The sequence below is a fragment of the Staurois parvus genome, unplaced genomic scaffold (assembly GCF_062004578.1).
Source record: "Staurois parvus isolate SC_StPar_1 unplaced genomic scaffold, SC_StPar_1.0 ptg000919l, whole genome shotgun sequence".
Taxonomy (NCBI): Eukaryota; Metazoa; Chordata; class Amphibia; order Anura; family Ranidae; genus Staurois; species Staurois parvus.
The window spans coordinates 922,447-944,963 of record NW_028318715.1 but is presented as its reverse complement, the minus strand read 5'-3'; the positions used below and the strand labels follow the sequence as shown (position 1 = coordinate 944,963).

The 22,517-nt window shown below is 41.2% G+C and overlaps 1 protein-coding gene across 1 annotated transcript in view; it reads right to left on the bottom strand.

The window, feature by feature from the left end:
* Window positions 1–465: 465 nt before the first annotated feature.
* BMP6 (bone morphogenetic protein 6) overlaps window positions 466–22,517 on the bottom strand; it is a 254,745-nt gene continuing 232,693 nt past the window's right edge. The window contains exons 5-7 of the mRNA XM_089656588.1: window positions 8,501–8,577; window positions 3,974–4,084; window positions 466–1,084 (exon numbers count right to left, since the gene is read on the bottom strand). Of these exons, the coding sequence (XP_089512714.1) occupies window positions 935–1,084; window positions 3,974–4,084; window positions 8,501–8,577 (338 nt within the window). The 3' untranslated portion in view covers window positions 466–934. The remainder of the gene's footprint in view (window positions 1,085–3,973; window positions 4,085–8,500; window positions 8,578–22,517) is intronic.

The following is a 22,517-nucleotide window of genomic DNA, read 5'->3' as shown; positions in this document are numbered from 1 at the left end:
TGAGTTTGCAAAATAATTTTGTATACACAAAGTGAATTTGTATCCTTTGTAACTATTGAGGAAAATATCAAAAAGATTTTGTGCCTGGAGTTAATCTTCAAAGTAACTAAGATGCTCCTCAGTTGTAGAAAAGCATGAGGACACTACTTCTGCACCCATACCCGCATAGTAGCTACACACCATGCACGTTCTGAGTGCTGTTTAGGCACTGAGCCAATTCAATCATTGACTTATGAGATGTTTAAGATTGAATAATACTGATAATGAAAATCTATGGGGAGGATGTTTACATTTTACTGCAAACTCGGTGCAGAAACTTAACTCTTTTATGGCCAAAACATTTTGAGCCATGTATTCAATGAGTGCACTGCAGGGTTTGTGACAATAAGCAGTTAATTTCCGGATGATACGACCCCCCATATTTCGTGTTTCCCCGCTGCCTGGGACGAAGCAGTAATATGAGCAGATGTTTGGAATAACTTTATTTACATATACATCAATGACAAGTACTGCTGGTGTTACGTCCTTTTGCAAATAATTCTTTGACTTTAACCATTTGTGCAATATTCCCAGCCCTTTTGATATCTTGACCACCAAAGAAGAGAAAAGATAATATGACAGATCATATATATTATTTATTTATTTTATGTTGAAACACAGCTTGATCCAAGCTAACTAAAATACAATTTCAAAATCTTATTTCCGACGATTCTCTTTCATTCCATATATCCATCCTGAATTGATACAACCATCTTTGGTGGCACAGTGTGAGTACATGTAATATACAAAACTGACCTCTGTATGAATAAGCATTGCCTATGCTTCTTTCTGATTATCTCAGTCTTTGATAGCAATGTGCTGCTATTCTGTGGTCCTCACTTGACTCTGGGGCCCCTCTGAGGATTGGCTGTAGGACTTTTTTCCCCCTCTCTCTTCAATGACAGCCACAGGCTCTCACCACCATGTTCCTGTATTTCTTAAGTATGACATTTGAGTTATCATCAAAATAAAGCACTGAGATGGCGTTTAGCTTGGTTGGAGCGCAGCACGGCTTTGGCACATATTCTGGATTCATAAGATGGACCTGTGAATTGTGAATTGAAAGAAAATAAAATTAGCATGTATCATTAGCATTTTTTTATTAAAACTTTACTTATGGTTTAAGCATATTAATGCAAACTATCTCATATGTTCCATTCTTCATATTCTCACTCCATATGCCTAAATGAACATGTGGCCCTGCCAGTAGCTTCAGCTCCATTCCAGGTGATGACAAAGAGAAAACCAGGGTACGTCTGACCAGCATACAGTGTCCTTCATACTCCAGTAGTCTGCCAGTGGTTATACAGAAATCTACACCTCCTAGCTCATCCCTAGCTGTAGATTGACAGCGCCTCCTGTAGGGATTATTGCTGTCAATAAAACAGGAAAGTAGCAGACTCTGCCCCCCAGGCCTGAGAGCTAGAGGGAGAAAAGCAGACCAAAGGTTGCATGACCACTTATAAAATTGAATAAACACAGTATTTAGAGCTATTTTTTATTCAATTAAAAGTCAGGCTTAGCCAATGGGTAAGCATTTTCATTATGTTTTCACATATTTTTAAGTGGTTGTAAAGGCAATAGGTTTTTTACCTTCCCATAACAGTGCCCACCCAGCCCCACTTAAACACTTACCTAAGTCCTGTATTGATCCAGTGCTGTGCCCAGCTTCAGTTCTCTCCCCTTTCCATGCCCTCACAAGCTTGACTGAGAGCATCTCCCTCTGCAGTGAGAACTGAGCAATCAAACACCACTGATCGCTCAGTTCTCTGAGCAGGGAGCGGTGACTGTCATTCATTGGCTCTCAGCTCTGCTTCTCCAGTGCTCACTGGAGCACAAGGCTCTGGAGGGGGCAGGAGTGGCTGGCTCAGTCTCTCTGCAGCTTGCTGAGAGCCTATACCAGCTGCCGGCTCTGTGACAATAGCCAACAGAGGGGACAAATGTCACAGGAGTGCAGAACTAACTACACTCAGTGTAGGGATACAAGATACAGGCAAACATTTTGGAAAGGTTTGGAGTCCATGGGCATGCTGTATGCGTACCAACCTCTAAACATCGTATTTTATGAGCATTACAGTGATCATTCTACCATTTTCTGTGCAGCGTTTGTGATTCTGTGGACACCCTCTTGTGTACATTTCTAGCAAATCACGTCAAATCACTTACAAACACATGCAGGCTCCACCTCCGCAACATTGCCAAGATACGTACCTCCCTTACCCCAGACACCACCAAACTTCCAGTACACTCCCTCATCATCTCACGCCTTGACTACTGCAACTCCCTCCTCACCGGCCTACCCCAGTGCAAGCTCTCCCCGCTCCAGACCATCCTGAACTCAGCGGCTAGACTCATCCACTTCACCAACCACTTCACCTCTGCCTCTCCCTCCACTGGCTCCCGATTGCCCAACGCATCAAATTTAAACTTCTAGCCCTGACCTACAAAGCCGTCCACAACACTGCCCCTGACTACCTCACAAACCTGATCCCCAAGTACCGCCCTACCCGTACCCTTCGCTCCTCACAGGACCTCCTTCTATCCTGCTCCCTGGTCTCCTCCTCCCATGCACGACTGCAAGACTTCTCCAGGTCCTCCCCCATCCTCTGGAACTCACTGCCCCAATCCATCAGACTGTCGCCTTCCCTCCTCACATTCAGGCACTCCCTCAAAACCCATCTCTTCAGGGAAGCCTACCCCACCCTCACCTAACGGCCACTCTCCCTCATTCCTCCCACCACTTCACTCCCCTCAGCCACTTCCTACTGTACCACTACCCCCTCCCTCCTAGATTGTAAGCTCGAAAGAGTAGGGCCCTCTTACCCCTCGTACGTTGTTTGTTATTGTTGTACTGTGCCATGTATTGTCCCTCTATATTATACAGCGCTGAGCAAACCCTTTGGCGCTATATAAACCCGATGTAATAATAATAATAATAATAATGTAGCAGTGGACTATTTTTATATTACTGTTGGTTTTGATTGCTATAAAAATATTTCTTACTTTGAATTGTAATCTAAATCTTTAATAAAAATATTGAAACAAAATGAAAACCATTCATTAAACCTCTGCTATGCGTGCACATTTCTAACATTTATTTTTTTCAGGTACTTATATAGCACCGTCAATTTACACAGTGCTTGTACATTCATATCAGTCCCTTACCCTCAAGGGGCATACAATCTAAGGTCCCTAAGTTACATTCTTACATACACATACTAGGGCCAATTTAGACAGGATTCAATTAACCTACCAGCATGTCTTTGGAGTGTGGGAGGAAACCCATGCAGGCACAGGGAGAACATGTAAACTCCAGGCAGGTGGTACTGTGGTTGGGATTCGAACCAGCAACCTTAGCACTGCCAGGTGGAAGTGCTAACCATTTAACCGCTGTGCTGCTCTTTTCACAAACACCATAGATACAGACAAATACCTGTTGATCTGCCAGAAATCCAGTGAGCTCCTAATTTACTGTGTGAGTTAACAATGCTGCTTTGCTGCACTGAAATACCAAACAGTGCTCTCCCTTCTGGACTACAGAGCTTCCTCCTATGAAATAGCAAGGAGGACAGGGGGAAGTGTTCTAGGGCCCAGCAGAAGAGAACTGGGCAGGGATGACAACACTGCTTGGGTATTCAGTGTAGCCCAGGTAGCACTGTCAGCTCAAACAGGACTTTAGGAACTATCTGGGTTTCTGGTAGATCAACAGGTATTGTTTTCTACTTAGATTGTTTTTAAAAGGATAAAACATGGGGAAATATACATATATTACAGAGATATATTGACCACTTTTCTTTTTTTTATCTGGCCATCAGATAGATAGTTTTAGTTCACACATCATTTAGTAAATCATTCATATTGTTTATCTATGAAGACAAATCTAAAAAGCTCAGGTAATCACTGACAAAACAAAATACATTTAAATAATACTTACCAGGGTCTGTACAATGGCATGATTTGTGGCATTCATATGAGCATTTAGTGGGAACGAGCACTCTCCTCCACAGTAGTTAGCCGAATAGCCTTTTGGAGCTATTATCCAGTCCTGTAACACATAACCATACTGTTAGCTCTCAGTTTTATGTCATCCATCAATACAGACTTTCTAAAGAGTCCTTAAAGGACCCTTAGTAATTCATATCACCATTTTAAAAAGGTCTAATCATTCCTGCTTGCTGCAGTTCAGGCGTGTTTAAATTCTCCTGTTACATTCATGAACTTTAACCTGGCATAAATAGTATTGCATTTAGGAAAAGGCCTTATTCCGTGGTAGTCTGTATAGAGGCTTATTTTAGGGTCACCTGTCAGATTTGGCCATATCATAAGAATGACATTTCCAATTACTGTTTTAATGCAGTGTGTCAGGAATGGACTCAGCACTGGTGGTGGGACTCACCTGCCGTGTGGGCTGCAGTACCAGGGCTGACCAGCGGGTGCTCTCAGCAGCCAGAAGCTCACTCCTGCAGTCAGCCAACACCTGAAGCTGATTGCAGGAAGTGTATTTAAGGAATGACCAGGCCTGTGATCAGGGCCTTGGTGTATGTTTCCTATGAGCCCCTGTACCTGCTATCCTGTGTTCCTGCTTATCTGCCTAGTTGCTGACCCTGCTTTGATCCTGACCTCTGCTGACCATCTCCTGTTGAACCCCTGGCTTGCCTGACCATCCTTCTGCCTGATCCTCTGTACCGCGCTTCCCGTGAGTTACTGAACCCGGCTTGTGACCCTGACTATTCTCTGCCTGCTCCTCCGGTACCTCACTGTCCGCACGTTGCTGACCTGGCTTGCCTGACTACGCCTGACGCTACCCAAACGATCCATCCATCCCGCACGGATCCAGTCACTACTGTCCAAACCTGCTAGCCCCTTCACATCAGGCTTTCCCCCGGTACATACCCTCGGTGGACCCATCTACCACAGTTGGGTGCACTCAGGGGCCGCGACTTGGTCTCAGTCCTGCGCCAAGTCCATCCCCACCATCAGGGGCTCTGGTGAAAAGGCAGACTGGGGCTTAGACTCTGTGCCCTGGGGAATCCTGGTCTGTGGGTCACTAGAGATCCCGCCGGGCGGTGCCTGACAGTACCTTACGGCCCGCCTGACCATTCCACCTCTCCAGCCCTGACTACGCCTGTGTTCCTGAAGCCTGCTACTTCCCTGTGTCAGTCCACACATTTCTGGTCATACCCGGATCCCTAACACAGTGTTAAATTCCAAAACAAAAATGTAATATATAGCAGCTTGACAATTCTTACATGTGGTAGCTGCATTCATTTTCTTTATTTAGGTTTCTTTCCTCAATTTTCACCTGGTGATCCTGCCAGTAACACACTTCCCGTCATAGGGTGTCAACACTCTGGATGAAGGAGCAACAAACTTTTGGACAGCAGCATTGTTAATCTGGGGAGAGGGTAGTGTTGGAAGCACTAGTAGATTTCGACAGACTTTGCTAGCAAATTAAAGCTGAAATCCAGCTAACAATTTTACCCTAGGTTCACACCTAAGCGTTTTCTGCAGCATTTTTCGTTTTGCACAAACGCAGTACAGTTAATTTAACATGATTTCCTATGGGACACGTTCACATCTCCGCGTTTTCATCCGGTGCATTTCCTTGGAAAGGGTCAGGGACTTTTTTCAATGCAAAAAGTTGCCTTTTTGGTTCTATAGACTTCAATGGAAACACTGCAGAAAACATGTAGTGCGTTTTTGATGCCTTTTTGATTTGTTTTGCATTTTAAATCTGCCTAGCAATAAGATGTATCTTATCTGTAGCTTTTTTTTCTCAATCCCTTCTAACATTCTGCTTAAACTTTGTGATTTGTAATAGTACTGTTTGGACTTTGAAGAAGGGGACATACCCCGAAAGCTTGTCCTCAAAATTGTATGTTAGTGCAAATAAAAAAAGTATCACGTACAGTACTCAATTGTTCCTAGCAATAAGAAAAATTTTAAAAACTTAAAAAAACCCCATGAAAATGCAGCAAAATCCCGTAAAAAACGAAGGTGCAAAAAACGCAACGCAAAACGCAATGCAGAAACAGCTGAAACGCAACCTGCATAGGTGTGAACCTAGTCTTAAGCAGTAACAGCAAGTTTTTTTTCTTTCTTTGATAAAGATTTAACAAAAATTACTAAAAGCTGACTGTTTTAAACACCCCTGGTAAATGCTTTGTCCCAGCCCTCGGAAGCTGGCCATAGATGGATAGAAAATTTAACAAAAATTCTTAATAAAAGTCTTAGAAAAATGTGTAGGAGTATTGTTAGAACATTCTCCGAACATTCAAATGTTGTTTAAAAGATTTTGTTTACTTTTAGGATTTCATTTTATAATAAATGGACTTTACCAAACCAAAACCACACACACTGTTAGAAATTTGTACATTCGAGGAACATTTTCCATCTTGCTCTTTCAAATTTTCCTGTCAGTGTCAGTGCCAGGTTTAGATCTTGGGGGGGCCGGGGCACTTTACGTTCAGAGGCGAACATAGAAAAAAATTATATGACAAAAAAGTGAACTGAAATATAAGTTAGGTTACGAAGAAGACACTTGTATGATTTTTTTTTCCTCAATTTTATTGATTGTAAGTATACACATTATACATGTACTTGGACCTGGCTAGTCATACATCACAGGTATGCATCACACTACAATACAGGTATGCATCACACTACAATACAGGTATGCATCACACTACAATACAGGTATGCATCACACTACAATATTTACAAAAAGCCTTTCTTCCTGCACCTAGCATCTGCAAAATCTTTCATCAAACTATCATCTTCAGGGCACTACTCTTGACAGCCAGTAGGCACAGAGCACTTTCATGGGTTGTCATGGTTCTTAGATAATTCTTTAACAGTACCAATTTGCTGAACGATCTTTCTCACGAACAACTAGTGACCATCATGCTCAAATATATTCTAAGAGCTACATTAACACCTGGAAAGATATCAACAAGCCCTTCATCATGTGATAAAACTGCCTGTAGAGATGCAGTGTGACATGACTAGAGTTTAACAAATGCTTCAAACTGGACAATTTGCTCAACGAACACATACTGAAGTCTCAAGGGAAAATAAGTTTCATTTTTTTATGAAGGAAGTCTGGGGTCCCCTCTGGCCCCCTTTTGCCCCCTTATAAATCTGGTCATTGTGGTCGAAAATGAATATTGATTTGACCCACTAATGATTAGAAAAACAAATAAACTTTCTTAGAACTTCTTTTCACAAGACTTTTTTTGTTTGAAATTCTACACATTTATGGCCACCTTAATTGCCACTTTTGCTGGACAGCTTGGTCGGTTAAAGAAAGTTAACTAATAACAGATTTACTGACTGTAGTACCAGAAAGTAATGGAAAAAAGACTAAAAATACAAAACAAATGCAGCCACATCTAAGAACTTGTAAGCCATTATTTATATTGCTTTTTTGTTTGAGAGTTTAGTACTGCTTTAAAGCAGGGCCAGATCTAGCCTGTCTGATCTGGGTGTGTGAACCCTTTAATTTTATCCTTGTGGCTATGTGCCCTGTAATGGTTAGACTAGGCTTTTATGCCTCATTATAGGATCCACACTGCTGATGCCATTGGTCCTGGGGCAAGATTAAAATCTGTGGGCGGCATAGCCCACCCCAGCACCCCCCTAGATCTGGCCCTGGTTTAAAGTGTTATTAAACCCTCAACAACAAAGTATATAAGTAAAAGCATTGTTCATATACTTATCATATTGATGTTTTTTTATAGTACATCAGGTTTTGAAGTATAGCTAGAGGGATTCATGAGTGTTTAATTCTACTTTAACCCTGTATAAGTTCCAACACTGGCCAACATGAAGCTATGAGTAATGGTGTGGATGGGCTTTCGAGAGAATTGGCCACTCAAACTAAGTCCTGGATGGAGTTAATATATCAAACATAACAAAAGTTAAAGTAGAACTAAAGGCAAAACTTTTATTTTTCATTTTTGAGTTTATTACCCCCCTTGGTTTTAGTTTTGCCATCTTTGTCCCATTGGGGAGATTTCCGTTCACCTCCTATCTCATAGCCAAAATAGGAAGTGAGAGTGAATCCCACCAAAATCAGGGAATACATAGTTGTCACTAGGGTCACCAGAGCTAGTGTCCCCATTGGAAGATTTCCTCTTTATTACTGTTCCGAGGACAACCCAAATTTTGGGTTTTTCATTTACTTTCACTTCACTGAATGATAATGGTCATCCAGACAAATAGGGTGAATCTCCCTATAATGGGGGCACAGATAATGATAACAACCTGATAGGTGCACTAATACATCTCCACTCTATCCAAAACTAAAAAAAAGTTTTGTCTTTAGTTATACTTTAATATTTAACTGTCTTCTCCTCAGTAAATATTGTACACTTAAAATCTTGTATAATAATACAATACTAAGCTGAAGACACAGAAATTTTTAATGCTGAAAATTGATAACATAATAAAAACTACTTACCTGCCATCCTAAATCTTGAAAACTGACATAGAGTTCATGTTTTCGGCATGCTGTTTTGAGGTCACTGCTATTATAATCTGGGGAAAACAAAATCACAATTATTATTATAAAACCACCTTCACAAATTATATTGTGTTTTCTAATCTGTGCTGTTTGGAAGCCTAGTTTTGTAGAAAACGTCTCTGAAAATTCACTGGGAAAAGTAATATGCTTACCAGACACCTCTGCTAATTTTAGACTGTGCCTCCCTTAAATTGTGAGAAATTAGGAACAGAACCCACACTTTTGCAATTAGACGTATCCAACTGTATTTATGGAGGACGCCTGGCAAGACAGCCAAAAACATACCATATATGCTGATTTTTTTACCTACAAAAGGGTTTCTAATTCTGTTTAGCCAGCCTTGTGATACAAGCACCCCTATCAAACAATACAACTGGACCTTTCTGCAAACTAATTTAGAGTTAAACTGTAATATGGCTTTAGAAAAGCCAATTAAAAAAATATGCAGGCCAGCAGATTTAGGCCTTGTCCACACGGGCCGATTTACTCCATGCTTCATGGGGGCTGTGTTTATAGGCATGGGAATGCATAGGTGTTGTAGTTGTATACATCTCCATGTCAGCAGTCCATAGCTGTCAGTTTGGACGCAGCAGCTGAATGGACACAACTTAATGGCAGCCATTGTAACACAACCCACTTCTTCTGAACACAGACTGTCATGGACCTTTCCACTGGGGTGGTACAACTACATCGCCTGGGCTATTAGCAAGGCAGATTATTTACTTTTACCTGATTCACACATGTGCGGTGTGGATTGAAGCTCAGGTTTCACCAATTGACACAGTAGTTGTTCAGCGGTTCATGTCAGGTTTACATCAGGTTCAGGACAGGATTAGCTCGGGATCTTATCTTGTTCACACATACAGTTGTGACCAAAATTATTCAACCCCCAATGCTGTAAAGGGGTTTAGGGACTATAGTGTACATTTGGAATTGTATTCAGAATCAAATCCTACAAGGACGTTGTAACTACCCAAATGCAACTAAAATGACATCAATTGTTTATGTAATACAGTAGTAAATGGTTCTTATGTGGTTTCTTCATTGCCACAATTATTCAACCCCTTAAAGACTACCACTCTGAAGAACAGAGGTTCATACAGGTGCTTTCCATCAGGTATTGAAAACACCTGTGGATGTCACCGAGCAGCAATCAAGCATAATAAGCACCAATTAGGCAGCTTTAAAATGACTGTGATACTCAGCTCCTTCTAGACATTTACTGGTGTGGTTACAAACATGGTGAAGGCAAGAGAATGGTCCAGGAAGACAAGAGAAGAGGTGATTTCTCTTCACAGGAAGGGCAATGGCTATAAGAAGATTGCAAAGATGTTAAACATACCAAGAGACACCTTAGGAAGCATCATTCGCAAATTCAAGGCAAAGGGCACTGTTGAAACGCTACCTGGTCGTGGCAGAAAGAAGATGCTGACTTCGACTGCTGTGCGCTACCTGAAGCGTAGAGTGGAGAGAAGTCCCCGTGTGACTGCTGAGGAACTGAGAAAAGATTTGTCAGATGTGGGTACAGAAGTTTCAGCCCAGACAATAAGACGCACACTGCGTAATGAAGGCCTCCGTGCCAGAACTCCCAGGCGTACCCCCTTGCTGTCTCCAAAGAATAAGAAGAGTCGACTGCAGTATGCCAAAAGCCATGTGGACAAACCACAAAAGTTGTGGGATAGTGTTCTGTGGACTGATGAAACAAAATTAGAACTGTTTGGGCCCATGGATCAACGCTATGTTTGGAGGAGGAAGAACAAGGCCTATGATGAAAAGAACACCTTGCCTACTGTGAAGCATGGTGGAGGGTCAATCATGCTTTGGGGCTGTTTTGCTTCTGCAGGTACAGGGAAGCTTCAGCGTGTGCAAGGTACCATGAATTCTCTTCAGTACCAGGAGATATTGGATGGAAACGTGATGCAGTCCGTCACACACCTGAGGCTTGGGAGACGTTGGACCTTTCAACAGGACAATGATCCCAAGCATACCTCCAAGTCCACTAGAGCATGGTTGCAGAGGAAAGGCTGGAACATTTTGGAGTGGCCATCGCAGTCACCAGACTTAAATCCGATTGAGAACCTCTGGTGGGACTTAAAGAAAGCAGTTGCAGTGCGCAAGCCTAAGAATGTGACTGAACTGGAGGCCTTTGCCCATGAAGAATGGGCGAAGATACCCGTAGATCGCTGCAAGACACTTGTGTCAAGCTATGCTTCACGTTTAAAAGCTGTTATAACTGTAAAAGGATGCTGTACTAAGTACTAAGATTGAATGTCACTTGGGGGTTGAATAAAACTGATAATGCTGTGAGCACAGAAAAGACATTTGTGGTTATTTCATTATAACTGTTATGTTATATTTGTCTGACCTACAAGTGCCTCTTTAATGTAAATGTAAGCAAGATGACTGAATGATCAAAAGCAATGTCAAACTGGCCAAAACACTCAATTTCAGTGGGGGTTGAATAATTTTGGTCACAACTGTATGTGGTTTAGGAACGGTTCCCATAGAAGTCAATAGCCTGTAATCTGCACCTGAACCTGAAGGCACTGCTCAGAAATCGTACAGGACTCTTTTTTTCAAACCGCACTGAATCTGCACCACCAGCGCACCATATGTGAACAGGCACCATAGAAAGCAATGTTTTTCACATGTCATGCGGATTGAATGCGGTTCAAACCGCATCCAATCCGCATATATGTGAACCAGCACCTACACTGGTTTTATGTTAAAGTACAATTATGTAAAAATACAAATATATTCTTTAATTTACACATGAAGTCAACCTGTAATATGTCTTTAGAAAAGTCAATATAAAAATATGCAGGTCAGCAGATTTAGGCCTCGTCCACACAAGGTGATTTACTCCATGCCTCATGCAGGGCCGTGTCTATAGGCATTGTAAGGAGAGTTTAAACTGAATTGCCACACCACTATTAAGAGGTCCAGATACAACTCTATTCCATTAAAAGTCAGGGGTATAATTTGAGAAGTACCCAACGCTTTTCGGGGGTCCACGTGCCCACTTCATCAAGGCTTGACAGGCAATAAAGTGAACAGACCAGAAAAAAACTGGACCTACAATGGTATTTATTCCAGTGTGAATTAAAAGCAAAGGCCTAATCAGCAGCTTGTTTGGCAGCCTTGGCTGCAGTGGTTATGTCTGTGCAGCCCCTGTGTCCCAATAGACAACAATGGGACTGGAAACACAGGGATACACGCAACACCTGTGCATCCCCGTGCTAGTAAAACATGGCTCTGCACAGAGCACTGGTTAAATCACTTTGTGTGAATGAGGCCTTAAAGACAAAAAAAGCACCTTGTCCTTTTATACCATTAATTCTTAGCTATCCCTTGTAGTACTTCTTTTCCACCACTAGATGCACAGTCTTCCAGGCTAGATGACAGCCATCGTAGCACAACCCACTTCTTCTGAGCACAGACTGTCATGGACCTATCACAACACTGCCTGGGCTATTAGCAAAACAAGTCATTTACTTACAGTAGTTCTATGTGAAAATACAAGAAATATATTCTTTAATTTACACGACTATAAAAAGTTATATATTGTTTATATATAGCTATCTAGAATTCAGCATTAAAGTGTTACTAAACCAAGGACCCTGCATTCACTCTATCTGGTCTCCAACAGTACACACTACATGGAAATACAATTATTTTATTAAATATAAACTGCTAAATATCTTTTCTCATCAGCAGTATAGTCTTGTGATTTCTGTCAGTGTTCAGCTGAGCACTGATTAAAGCTCGTAGGAGGAGTTTTCTTTCTGCTCTAGGAGGACGCAGAACCCCCTGACCTCTGTCTGAACAGTGTTGATTGGCCCTGTGCTGATCACATGCACTCTCCCAAGAAAAAAAAAAATCCTCTCTCGTACTGCACCATCATATCTCTTCTGATTCCTTGAGCTTTGCCCATGTTATTGGAAGATCGTTTTGCTGCTTAGCTGTTCCATATGTGCTGATTGGATCACTATTGGTTGCTGTTCCTCTACTGGGATATCCTGCAGATCATCGCTCCCAGAGCAAAATGCTATCATGCTGGTTTATAATATAATCAGCATATAGCTCTGGTGAGTGTATTCATTTCATCTGGTGTCGGATTCGCACATGGGTGTTTGTTTCAAGATTGACATTAAGTTGAAACTGGATTATCACTGTTTATGGTGGCTGGACTTATGTTTATATATATGCATTTTATTTGTTATTTCTATTATTTATCCTTGCATTTTTTGTGAATAATTAGCGCACTTTTTATTTATACACAATCTCCTGCCATATGTCCTTAGTTCCTTACTGTATTTCTCTGACATTCTTGAACTGTTTCCTGCAGCATATCTGCCATCTCTGGTGGACTTCTGTAACATGTCTGCAGTCTGACCAGCTCCTGCAGCAAGTCACTACCTACTGTATTGGGCCAATGACTTGGAACAAGTATGAAAGATGAGATTTCCATGCATGTTCCATATGAATGACTTTAGATGGTAAAGCCAGCAACTTTGCGAATGCACCCTACCGGCAATTACATGCGAGAATCCCAGTGGGGGATCCTGCAATTAGCTTATTGAGTAGACAGCCCCATAAAAAGCAATGGGAGGTTGCCAGTTGTTGCAGGTAGTTGCGCTAAGGAGCAAATAATCTTTCAAGCTGTGGTCACATGGGAATAATCGGCTCTGGACCCAGGCAGTCTGCATCCATGGCTGATTACTCTCATGTGATCACAGCATGAAACATCACATGCCAGTTGGCATGATTAGCTATGAGAGCTAGCAGCTTCCTATTGCTTTCAATGGGGCTGCCTACACACAGCTAATCGTGGGAACCCCTCCTGGGGTTCTCACATGTATTCAATGGAAGTATGCATTTGCAAGTTTTAATGTACCCTAAAACAGAGGTAGCAATGGCAGCTCCCATTTCTGTCCTCTTAGGTTCACTTTGAAACAAAAAGCATTTAAAATCAAAAGGGTACAGCTATTAAGAATTTTTTTGTGTGTGGGAATTTTCTGCTTCTCAGCTATGTTTAATTTGTCCTTTGATTAATGACAGTGAAATCATTAAGTGCATTATGTTCCCTCTGGCTTCTGTATCTGTTAATTAAAAACAAACAGAATTATAATAATTGTTCAACTACTCTCTTTGTTTCATTAAAGCGTGGCTTATGCTCTAGTGTTCCAGTTTAAACAAAATTCAATTTGGCCAAGCATGTCTGTGTAGCAAAGCCAACTGTTTCTTTCACTGTTTAAATTAAAAAAATATATGACTGAAAACAAATATAATCCAGATATCTGAATCCCATTCTAGTGCTCAAATAATGATTCTTCAGCTAGTGTTGCTGCCATTGTAACTCTTGTCTGGTGAAGCAGTGGGTTTACACCAGGGGTCCTCAAACTTTTTAAACAGGGGGCCAGTTCACTGTCCCTCAGACCGTTGGAGGGCCGGACTATAGTTTAAAAAAAAAAAAACTATGAACAAATGCGGACACAGTACAGGAGATGACCAGAGACTGTGGACATACAATGGCAGCGGGAATACTGGGCCGGCCGCTCCATAAGACGCACAGACATTTCCCCCCAAGTGTGTCTTATGGAGTGAAATATACAGTAAATGCAGGACACCTTGTTGGGTCAGATCTGTATATAATGTAAAGAGAGAGGGGGGGGGGGAGAGATAAGAAGGGGAGAGAGAGGAGGGGGGGAGAGAGAGAGAGGAAAGGGGGATAGAGAGGAGGGGGGAGGGAGAGAGGGGGGGGGAAAGAGAGAGGGAGGAGATCGATCATCTATTGCACTTATCTAGGGTCCATGGCCGTGATACCTGACATGCAGCGACGGAGTCTCCTATCTTGCTCCCCCTCTTCATGGTCAGCTCTAGGCTCCGGTTGCATGCACTGATCAGAATAGATGGCTGGCTGGCTGGCTGGCTGCAGAGAGGCCAGGTGATTGGTGCAGGTTCAAAAGCCGAGCCCACCTTCCCTTGTTCTAGAATTGCTAATCCTGCCCTCCTGCCTCCCGCCCGAGCCCTGCCGAGCTCTCCCGACCTGCCAAACCCTAGTCCCTTGCCTTGCGGCAGATACTCCCCTGCCCGGTGGGTCGGGTAAATGTCCTCGGCGGGCCACATATGGCCCACGGGTCGTAGTTTGAGGACCCCTGGTCTACACTAACCCATAGTAGTTTCCTCAGACCATGAATCCTACTGATGTTTCTCAGTCTGACTATGTAAGACTTGATTCACCAAGAGGCAGGAGGCTTAACTGGACCTCTTCATATATGACGCAAGGGTTTCATCTTGCTTTGCATGCTGCTTTGACAACTTCCTAATTCTTGTTCCTGAGGACTTTTTAAATATTTTTTTTTCACTTCTTTGCTGCATACACTATCTGACTGTTCCAGTTATCCAAAACCTTATTAGGGATTCCTCTATCATTGCAAGCTTCACTCTTGTTAGCCTTCCCACTGTGTGCAAAGAATGAGTTCTATAATTCACCTGTGAAGATTTCCCAGGTTTATTTGTAATAAATCTGTGTCTCCTCTGCATGGCAACCAGATCCTGCAGTTATATACAGGAGAGGATTGGGCTGGGGAGGATTAGAAGAGCCACTTTAACATTCAGACATAGATTGGAGAAGGAATCACAACCTGTAACACATGGTGGACATTATATATTTACCTGCACCCTGTTCAGACCAGCAATCACAGCATCTGGCTCAGGGAAACCTTCCAACACCAGCTTCCTTTCCAGCTTATGTGAAAAAGTGTGTTATAATAAGTCATGACATTTCGGAACTCTTTCCATCATACCCCAACCATCACCACTTAATGAGGTACAATGTCCAACATGGTACACGCTATTTAGTCCACAGAAATCTGTTTCTGTCACGAAAAGGCTAGTTGGTTGTGTTCGTTCCCCAGGCAATTTTTTATGTCTTGTCCTTACTGGAGGACTCTAAGCAGTTGGCTCAAGACCTGTCTTGGAATAATGATGCTCAGATGGTCATGCATAGTGTTCCTTCTATCCTGGGCAAGGTGCTATGTCTGTGTTTTGATGACTTTGATGAACTTTAAGTAAACATCTGTTAAATCTAAATTATGATTCGGCATTTATATTGATGGCAAGCTTGCAAAATATTTGGTTTTTATGATTAGTCATAATTAATATTAATATGTGTAAGTGGTCTTTGACAAATGGTAGTATTTACTATTCTTCAATTATAGCTGAGACCAAAAGATATACAAGTTAAGCTGAAATAGTATATACCAGTTGAAAGTTGAGTAGACTATATTTAGAGATATTTAGGCATAGAAGTATTTGGTAGTTATGTCAAGGTTATTAGAAGTGACTTACTATTACATTACGTATTTTCTGTGTATATTTAGTATACGTTTCTAACATTGATACATTTACGTCATTAGCTTATAATATTGGTACATCAGCATACATATGTTCCTGTCCATCAAACATCATATGTTTAGCATCTTTACCTTATATGAAATGGCTTTGCTAAGCAGTAATACTTTCCATAGAAGGTATTCAGATCACTAACTATGACATACATTTGCCTCTTAAAAGTGCATGAGACAGACACTCGGGGGGCACACAATCTCGCTCACACACACAAGCAACATGACTCTTGCATACACACGTCTGAGAAGCTGCAACAGGTGCATACTGAGATCACTTCCAGCTACAATTTAGTCACATCCGGCTTCTCCTTCTTTACAAAGTCATTGAGAAGGACAGCATGGCAAGGACAGGACAGCCATGACAGATAATGGTGACTTTTTCTTTGAACTTTCGCTTGTCATTTTTACAGTAGTTGTATCTACATGGAACTGTTCATAATACGCTTTACATTGTTTATTTGACACCATTGTGTGATAGAATAAAATCACACTTCATTTTTTTATTTCAATGGCTCTTTCATTCATAATCGCCTCAAGACACTAGAAGAAGTATTATATGTGTCTAAAAATCTAACAACATCTGTTTTCAAGAGTGGGCCTAAGACCACTCAAGTTGCATGCCTCTTTTTGTACATCATTCTAAAAACATGTTTAGAAACATGTAATAAATATATAGTAGGTGTTATTCAAATTTGGCTGAAAAAGTGAAAACACACTTTAGGACAAAAATGTTCTGGGTTGAATATATTTTTACAATTTTATAACTGTAGAAACATCAAAAACCAAGCTCTTGATCAATAAATGTGAAAATCTCCTGGTTCATAAAGAAAAGGGCCATGTCATCTAGAACTTTGATTGGTGATAGACCGCAAAAACTCTTTTTTTTCAAAATGTAGAATTTTATCTTTGGCTTTCCCCTGTCTTCCTATGGTTCACCTTCACATCCTATATGTCCAACATAACATGAAATGTCTGAGGTCTTCTCAGAATTTGCTGAGGCTGAAACACTACTACCCAATAAAATTATGACACCAACTTCTTATCTGATACAGCTTCTCTATGAGTTTAAGGTTATCTCTTCTGATTACTCCAAATGTTAGCAATTGCTTACTATATAACAAAAACCCCCATACAAATCAGAAATGGGGCTTCACTCACAAATGCTCATCCCTAGGTAGGGCAAAGTTCATTTGTGAAGTAAAACAGGTGTACTTAAAACCAGGCCTAAACAAAATGACAAAAAAGTAACTAATATTATAAGCAACTTGCTTTGCATACCCTGGGTATATCCTCTGCAGTCTTCACTCCTATCTTGGACCCACATTAGTTTCCTGGTCTCCTCCTCCCATGCCCGCCTCCAGGACTTCTCCAGGGTGTCACCCATCCTCTGGAACTCCCTGCCCCAACCCATCAGATTATCACCTACTCTCCTCTCCTTTAGGCGCACCCTGAAAACCCATCTCTTCAGGGAAGCCTACCCCACCCACCTGCTAACTTGACCGACCTCCTCCACTCTTCCTACCATTCCATCCCCCACAGCTATCTCCTCCTGTGCCACCATCCCCTCCCTCCTAGATTGTAAGCTTGAAAGAGCAGGGCCCTCAATCCCCTCATGTTTTGCATTGTATTGGTATTGTTCTGTCACATGTTCTGTCCCCCTTTGTAATGTACAGTGCTGAGCGAACTATTGGCGCTTTATAAATATTGTATAATAATAATAATTACCCCAGGGTGGATTTGATTTAAATCAAACTGATTTAAATCACGATATAAATCACTAGTCAGTAAGGCTTGATTTAAATCCTAGTTTTCTACATAGACTAATTCTTGCTGGTATAACTTTAATATGCAAGTAGATGAAGATTTTTAGAATAATAACTTTTCATATTCGTTTTTTTATCCCCAGTTTAATAGGTTAATCATTCATATTTGGACAGCTTTTCTGTTGTACTTAGGAAGGAGAAAAATAATCATTACCTTAATAATAACAATTTAAATAGATTTATTCAACTGAAACAATAACATTCCAGCATGTTATTTGCTGAAACAAACATCCATGTTTGGTAACTAATTTGGCTAAACAAAATATATATATTTTAAGAAACTTAGACTGTCAGCCCCTTCCTCCTCACACTTAGTTTCACTTTCTTCTTGTGCAGATCTATTCCACTCCAAACAATCAGAAAAATATTGTTTCTATTCTATTCACTGAACTTCTTGAAACTTAGCACTGAAGGGGTTGATTCTGTATTCATGTTTGTAGAAGTTAGGATGAAGGTCTTTTTCTTAACTCTGTTCATGTTATAACATTTTTGCTGTGAAGAAGAGGCATGTGATCTCCGCTGAGTCAAATTCAGTTTTGAGAACTGCAAAAGTAAACCAAACATCTGTGATAATATCTTGTAGGCAGAGAAACTGCCCAATAATCTTACAAAAACCTCTGGAAGAGCATGACATTGTGAATGGATTAATGGAATTTATTTACCAAACAATTAAATATATACAGCCTTATTCTACATAATTAAAAAACTAATCTTTATTTCATGATGGAATAACCTTTGGATGGTAATATATTTTCCTCAAAAAGCATTTTATTCAAAAAAATCCGATTTAAATAAAAAAAATCAGATTTTTTTTATTTTTTTTTTAAACATTATTGATTTTTATCCACCCTGCATTACCCACAGTCCTATGAAAAATGAACTTCAATAAAAAGAGAGAAAATGTCATGTATAACCATAGGTGTGCGCAGTCTATGGCATTAGGGTGTGCACACCAAAGCTCAAAGCCTGAAGCTGCAGCCGACAGTTGGTGTAGCCAGATTGTGGCTACTGTGGTTTAAAGGGGTGTGGTTAAATAAATTTGCTCCTAAGCCCCTTCTAGAACATGTTACAGCACTATTTTTTTACTTTTTTCCTGTAATGAGAAAAGGCTTTAATTACTCCCTATGACATCATCATTGGATTTATAAAATTCTTGTAGAGACAGTGAATTACAGCTCATTTCCATTTGACACAGGTGTGCTCCCAGATTTACATTTTCCAGGAACCCTTTCCCTAAAACACAGTGGGTGTGCAGGCTCTTTGCATTCAAGGCAGCAGAGAGAAACTAGAAAAGCTACAATTTCTGGGGAAATTGTGTGAAGTGTTTTTGCCTCCACCAGTAGTCTACAACTGGAGTGGTCGCAGTTTAGAAATTGCCCTTCAAATTTGAGGTGGCTAGAGTGCAGTTTCAATGAATGTCAATGGGCGGCGTCACTTGCAAACAAATGGTCATATTGTGAAAACTATCAGGGCTATGGCTTAGCCGTGGACATTTTTATTGGCAGCAGGGATAGCTGAACATTTTGCTATAAGATTTGTGTAGGTGGGCTTAAAAATGAGGGAGTGGTGGCAGTTTAGAAATCATGTCCTGATTTTTCAGCTCACACTCTAGCTTTTGTCACTCTGCTGCCTGCTCACACACCTGGGTTCCTATGGCAACTCACTCTACAGCAAGGGCAGAGAAGAGCGGTTAAAAACAAACTGCTCCAACTTGCTCACTTCACAGGCGGTTGCCATTTTCAAATGGTTGTAGTTTAAAAATTATAAATCCTACACCGAAGAGCTTTATATTGTGAGAATCACACAATCTAGACCTACATTTTGATGCATAGTATGTCTCTGAAATATTAAAAATAAAGGCACAGTCGCAGTTTAGAAATTGCCCAAATTTGAGGTGGCTAGAGTGGAGTTTCAATGAATTTCAATGGGCGGTGTGAGTTGCAAACAAATGGTCATATTGTGAAAACTATCAGGACTATGGCTTAGCCGTGGACATTTTTAGTGGCAGCAGGGATAGCTGAACGTTTTGATATAAGATTTGTGTAGGTAGGCTTGAAAATGAGGGAGTGATGGCAGTTTAGAAATCATGTCCTGATTTTTCAGCTGCCACTCTAGCTTTTGTCAGCTCCCACTCTAGTTTTGAACATTCCGCCATTCATTCCTATGGGACCAATTTCACTACAAAAACGGTGATATTTCGTGAACCATTTGGTAAAACGTTCCACAAAGTAATAGCACACCAATCGGGAACAATCCGCATGTTTCGGTATATTACTGTCTATGTAGTGTAAAAACTGTGGGAGGAGTTAGGGTGGTAAATTTGGCTATGAGAATATATACCGTATGTGAGATAACAATAAGTGGTCTTGCCATGCAAGAACATTTAATCATTGCATGTAAATGCAGTGGGACAGAGAGGGGTGGGGGATAGACAAAGTTCTGTAATCCAGCAGAAAGAGCTGACAACACTGATGTGGATTTCAATGCAGATAAGGCATTGTGTTGTCACAGGATGCTAGGTGCACCATAGGTGTCTGGAAGATCAACAGGTATTTGTCTGTACTTGCAGTGTTTTTTTAAACACAATCTGTTATTCTAAAAAAACTGCACACAGGTTCCACTCTAGGTGAACCTTTTTTCAGGAAGTTCCTTGTTAATATACTGTTCCTTCTCACATTGTTTTATATGGGTAGGGTGTGGGGTAAATCTTATTTCTACAGAGCGTGATGTCAATTTTTATATATTAAACTAAATGTTTCCTTGGCATACCATCCTCTATCCTAAGATATTAAATAGACAGGTCAATCAGGTTTTGAAACAAGTTTTAGAAACCTCTACGGCGCCAACACAATTGGGTTGATTTGTTTTCCTGGGCAGCTTTTACATATAGCAATCACGTCAGTGACTCTTTATAATTTTTGCTGTTTCATTTTGTATAGGTGCTTCATCTTAAACTTTCTAGTATTTATGTGCCTCTTCTGATGTGCAAACTGCCAATACAGCACATGCAAATGAACTAAGAGGTTTGCTATGTGTTAGTCACCTCGCCTGGACTCCTCACTTCACCTCATCTCACCTAACTCCTAGCTCATCCTTCCACTATCAGCTCTCCCCCTCCCTCCTGTAGTCCATCCTCAGATATTTTTGGCCTATTTTCTATACTTACCTATTTAAGAAGTATTTAGAACTCTCAAATACGGAGGGGGTATTGCAGATGAAGATATTTTTTTTATTCCTTAGGGGAACATTAAAAGAAAAATACCCCCGGAATACCCTCCCCTCTTTTATGCCTTCTCTGATGCACCAGCATCCAATCCAGCCCATGCAAATATATACAAGATATGACAAAATACACATGTAAGGATCTACTGCCCTCTATTGTATATATGTGGATGTGCTGCTTGATGTTCAGGATTGTTTATGTACATCACTTCCTTTCTCTGTGACTCTGGGTTGAAAACCAAAGAGGGAGGAATTAAACGAAGAGAGTCTAACACATACACTGCTAAGGAGAAGCTACTGTTAACCCAGACTAGAACCAGGGATTATTAGGCAACTATTCCTGTGTATAACTGTTTTCTGTTGTTGCCCATAGCTTATGGGTGTACATATGTATATACACTGCTCAAAAAAATGAAAGGAACACTTTGAAAATACATCAGATCTCAATGGGGAAAAATGTCATGCTGGATATCTATACTGATATGGACTGGGTAATGTGTTAGGAATGTAAGGATGCCCCATCGTTTGATGGAAATGAAAATTATCAACTTACAGAGGACTGAATTCAAAGACATCCTGAAAATTAAAGTGAAAAAATTATGCAGCAGGCTAGTCCATTTTGCTGAAATGTCATTGCAGCAACTCAAAATGGTACTCCTAATGAAGTGACGGATTATATTCTGGGGTATTTCCTCACAGATCGGAACCAAGGCATCACTGAGCTCCTGGACAGTCTGAGGTGCAACCTGGCAGTTTTGGATGGACCGAAACATGATATCCCAGAGGTGTTCTATTGGATTTATGTCAGGCAAACATGGGGACCATTCAATTATATCAATTCCTTCATCCTCCAGAAACTGCCTGCATTCTCTCACCACATGAGGCCGGGTATTGTCGTGCACCAGGAGGAACCCAGGACCCACTGCACCAGCATAGGGTCTGACAATGGATCCAAGGATTTAATCCTATACCTAATGGCAGTCAGGGCACCATTGTCTAGCCTGTAGAAGTCTGTGTGTCCCTCCATGGATATGCCTCCCCATACCATAACTGACCCACCACCAAAACGGTCATGCTGAATGATGTTACAGGCAGTATAACCTTCTCCATGGCTTCTCCAGACCCTTTCACGTCTGTTACATGTGCTCAGAGTGAATCTGCTTTCATCTGTGAAAAGCACAGGGCACCAATCGCGGACCTGCCAATTCTGGTGTTCAATGGCAAATGCCAATTAAGCTCTGTGGTGCCAGGCAGTGAGAACAGGGCCCACTAGAGGATGTTGGGCTCTCAGGCCATCCTCATGCAGTCTGTTTCGGATTGTTTGGTCAGAGACATTCACAGCAGTGCCCTGCTGGAGGTCATTTTGTAGGGCTCTGGCAGTGCTCATCCTGTTCCTCCTTGCACAAAGGAGCAGATACCGGTCCTGATGATGAGTTAAGGACCTTCTCTGGCCCTGTCCAGCTCTCATAGAGTAACTGCCTGTCTCCTGGAATCTCC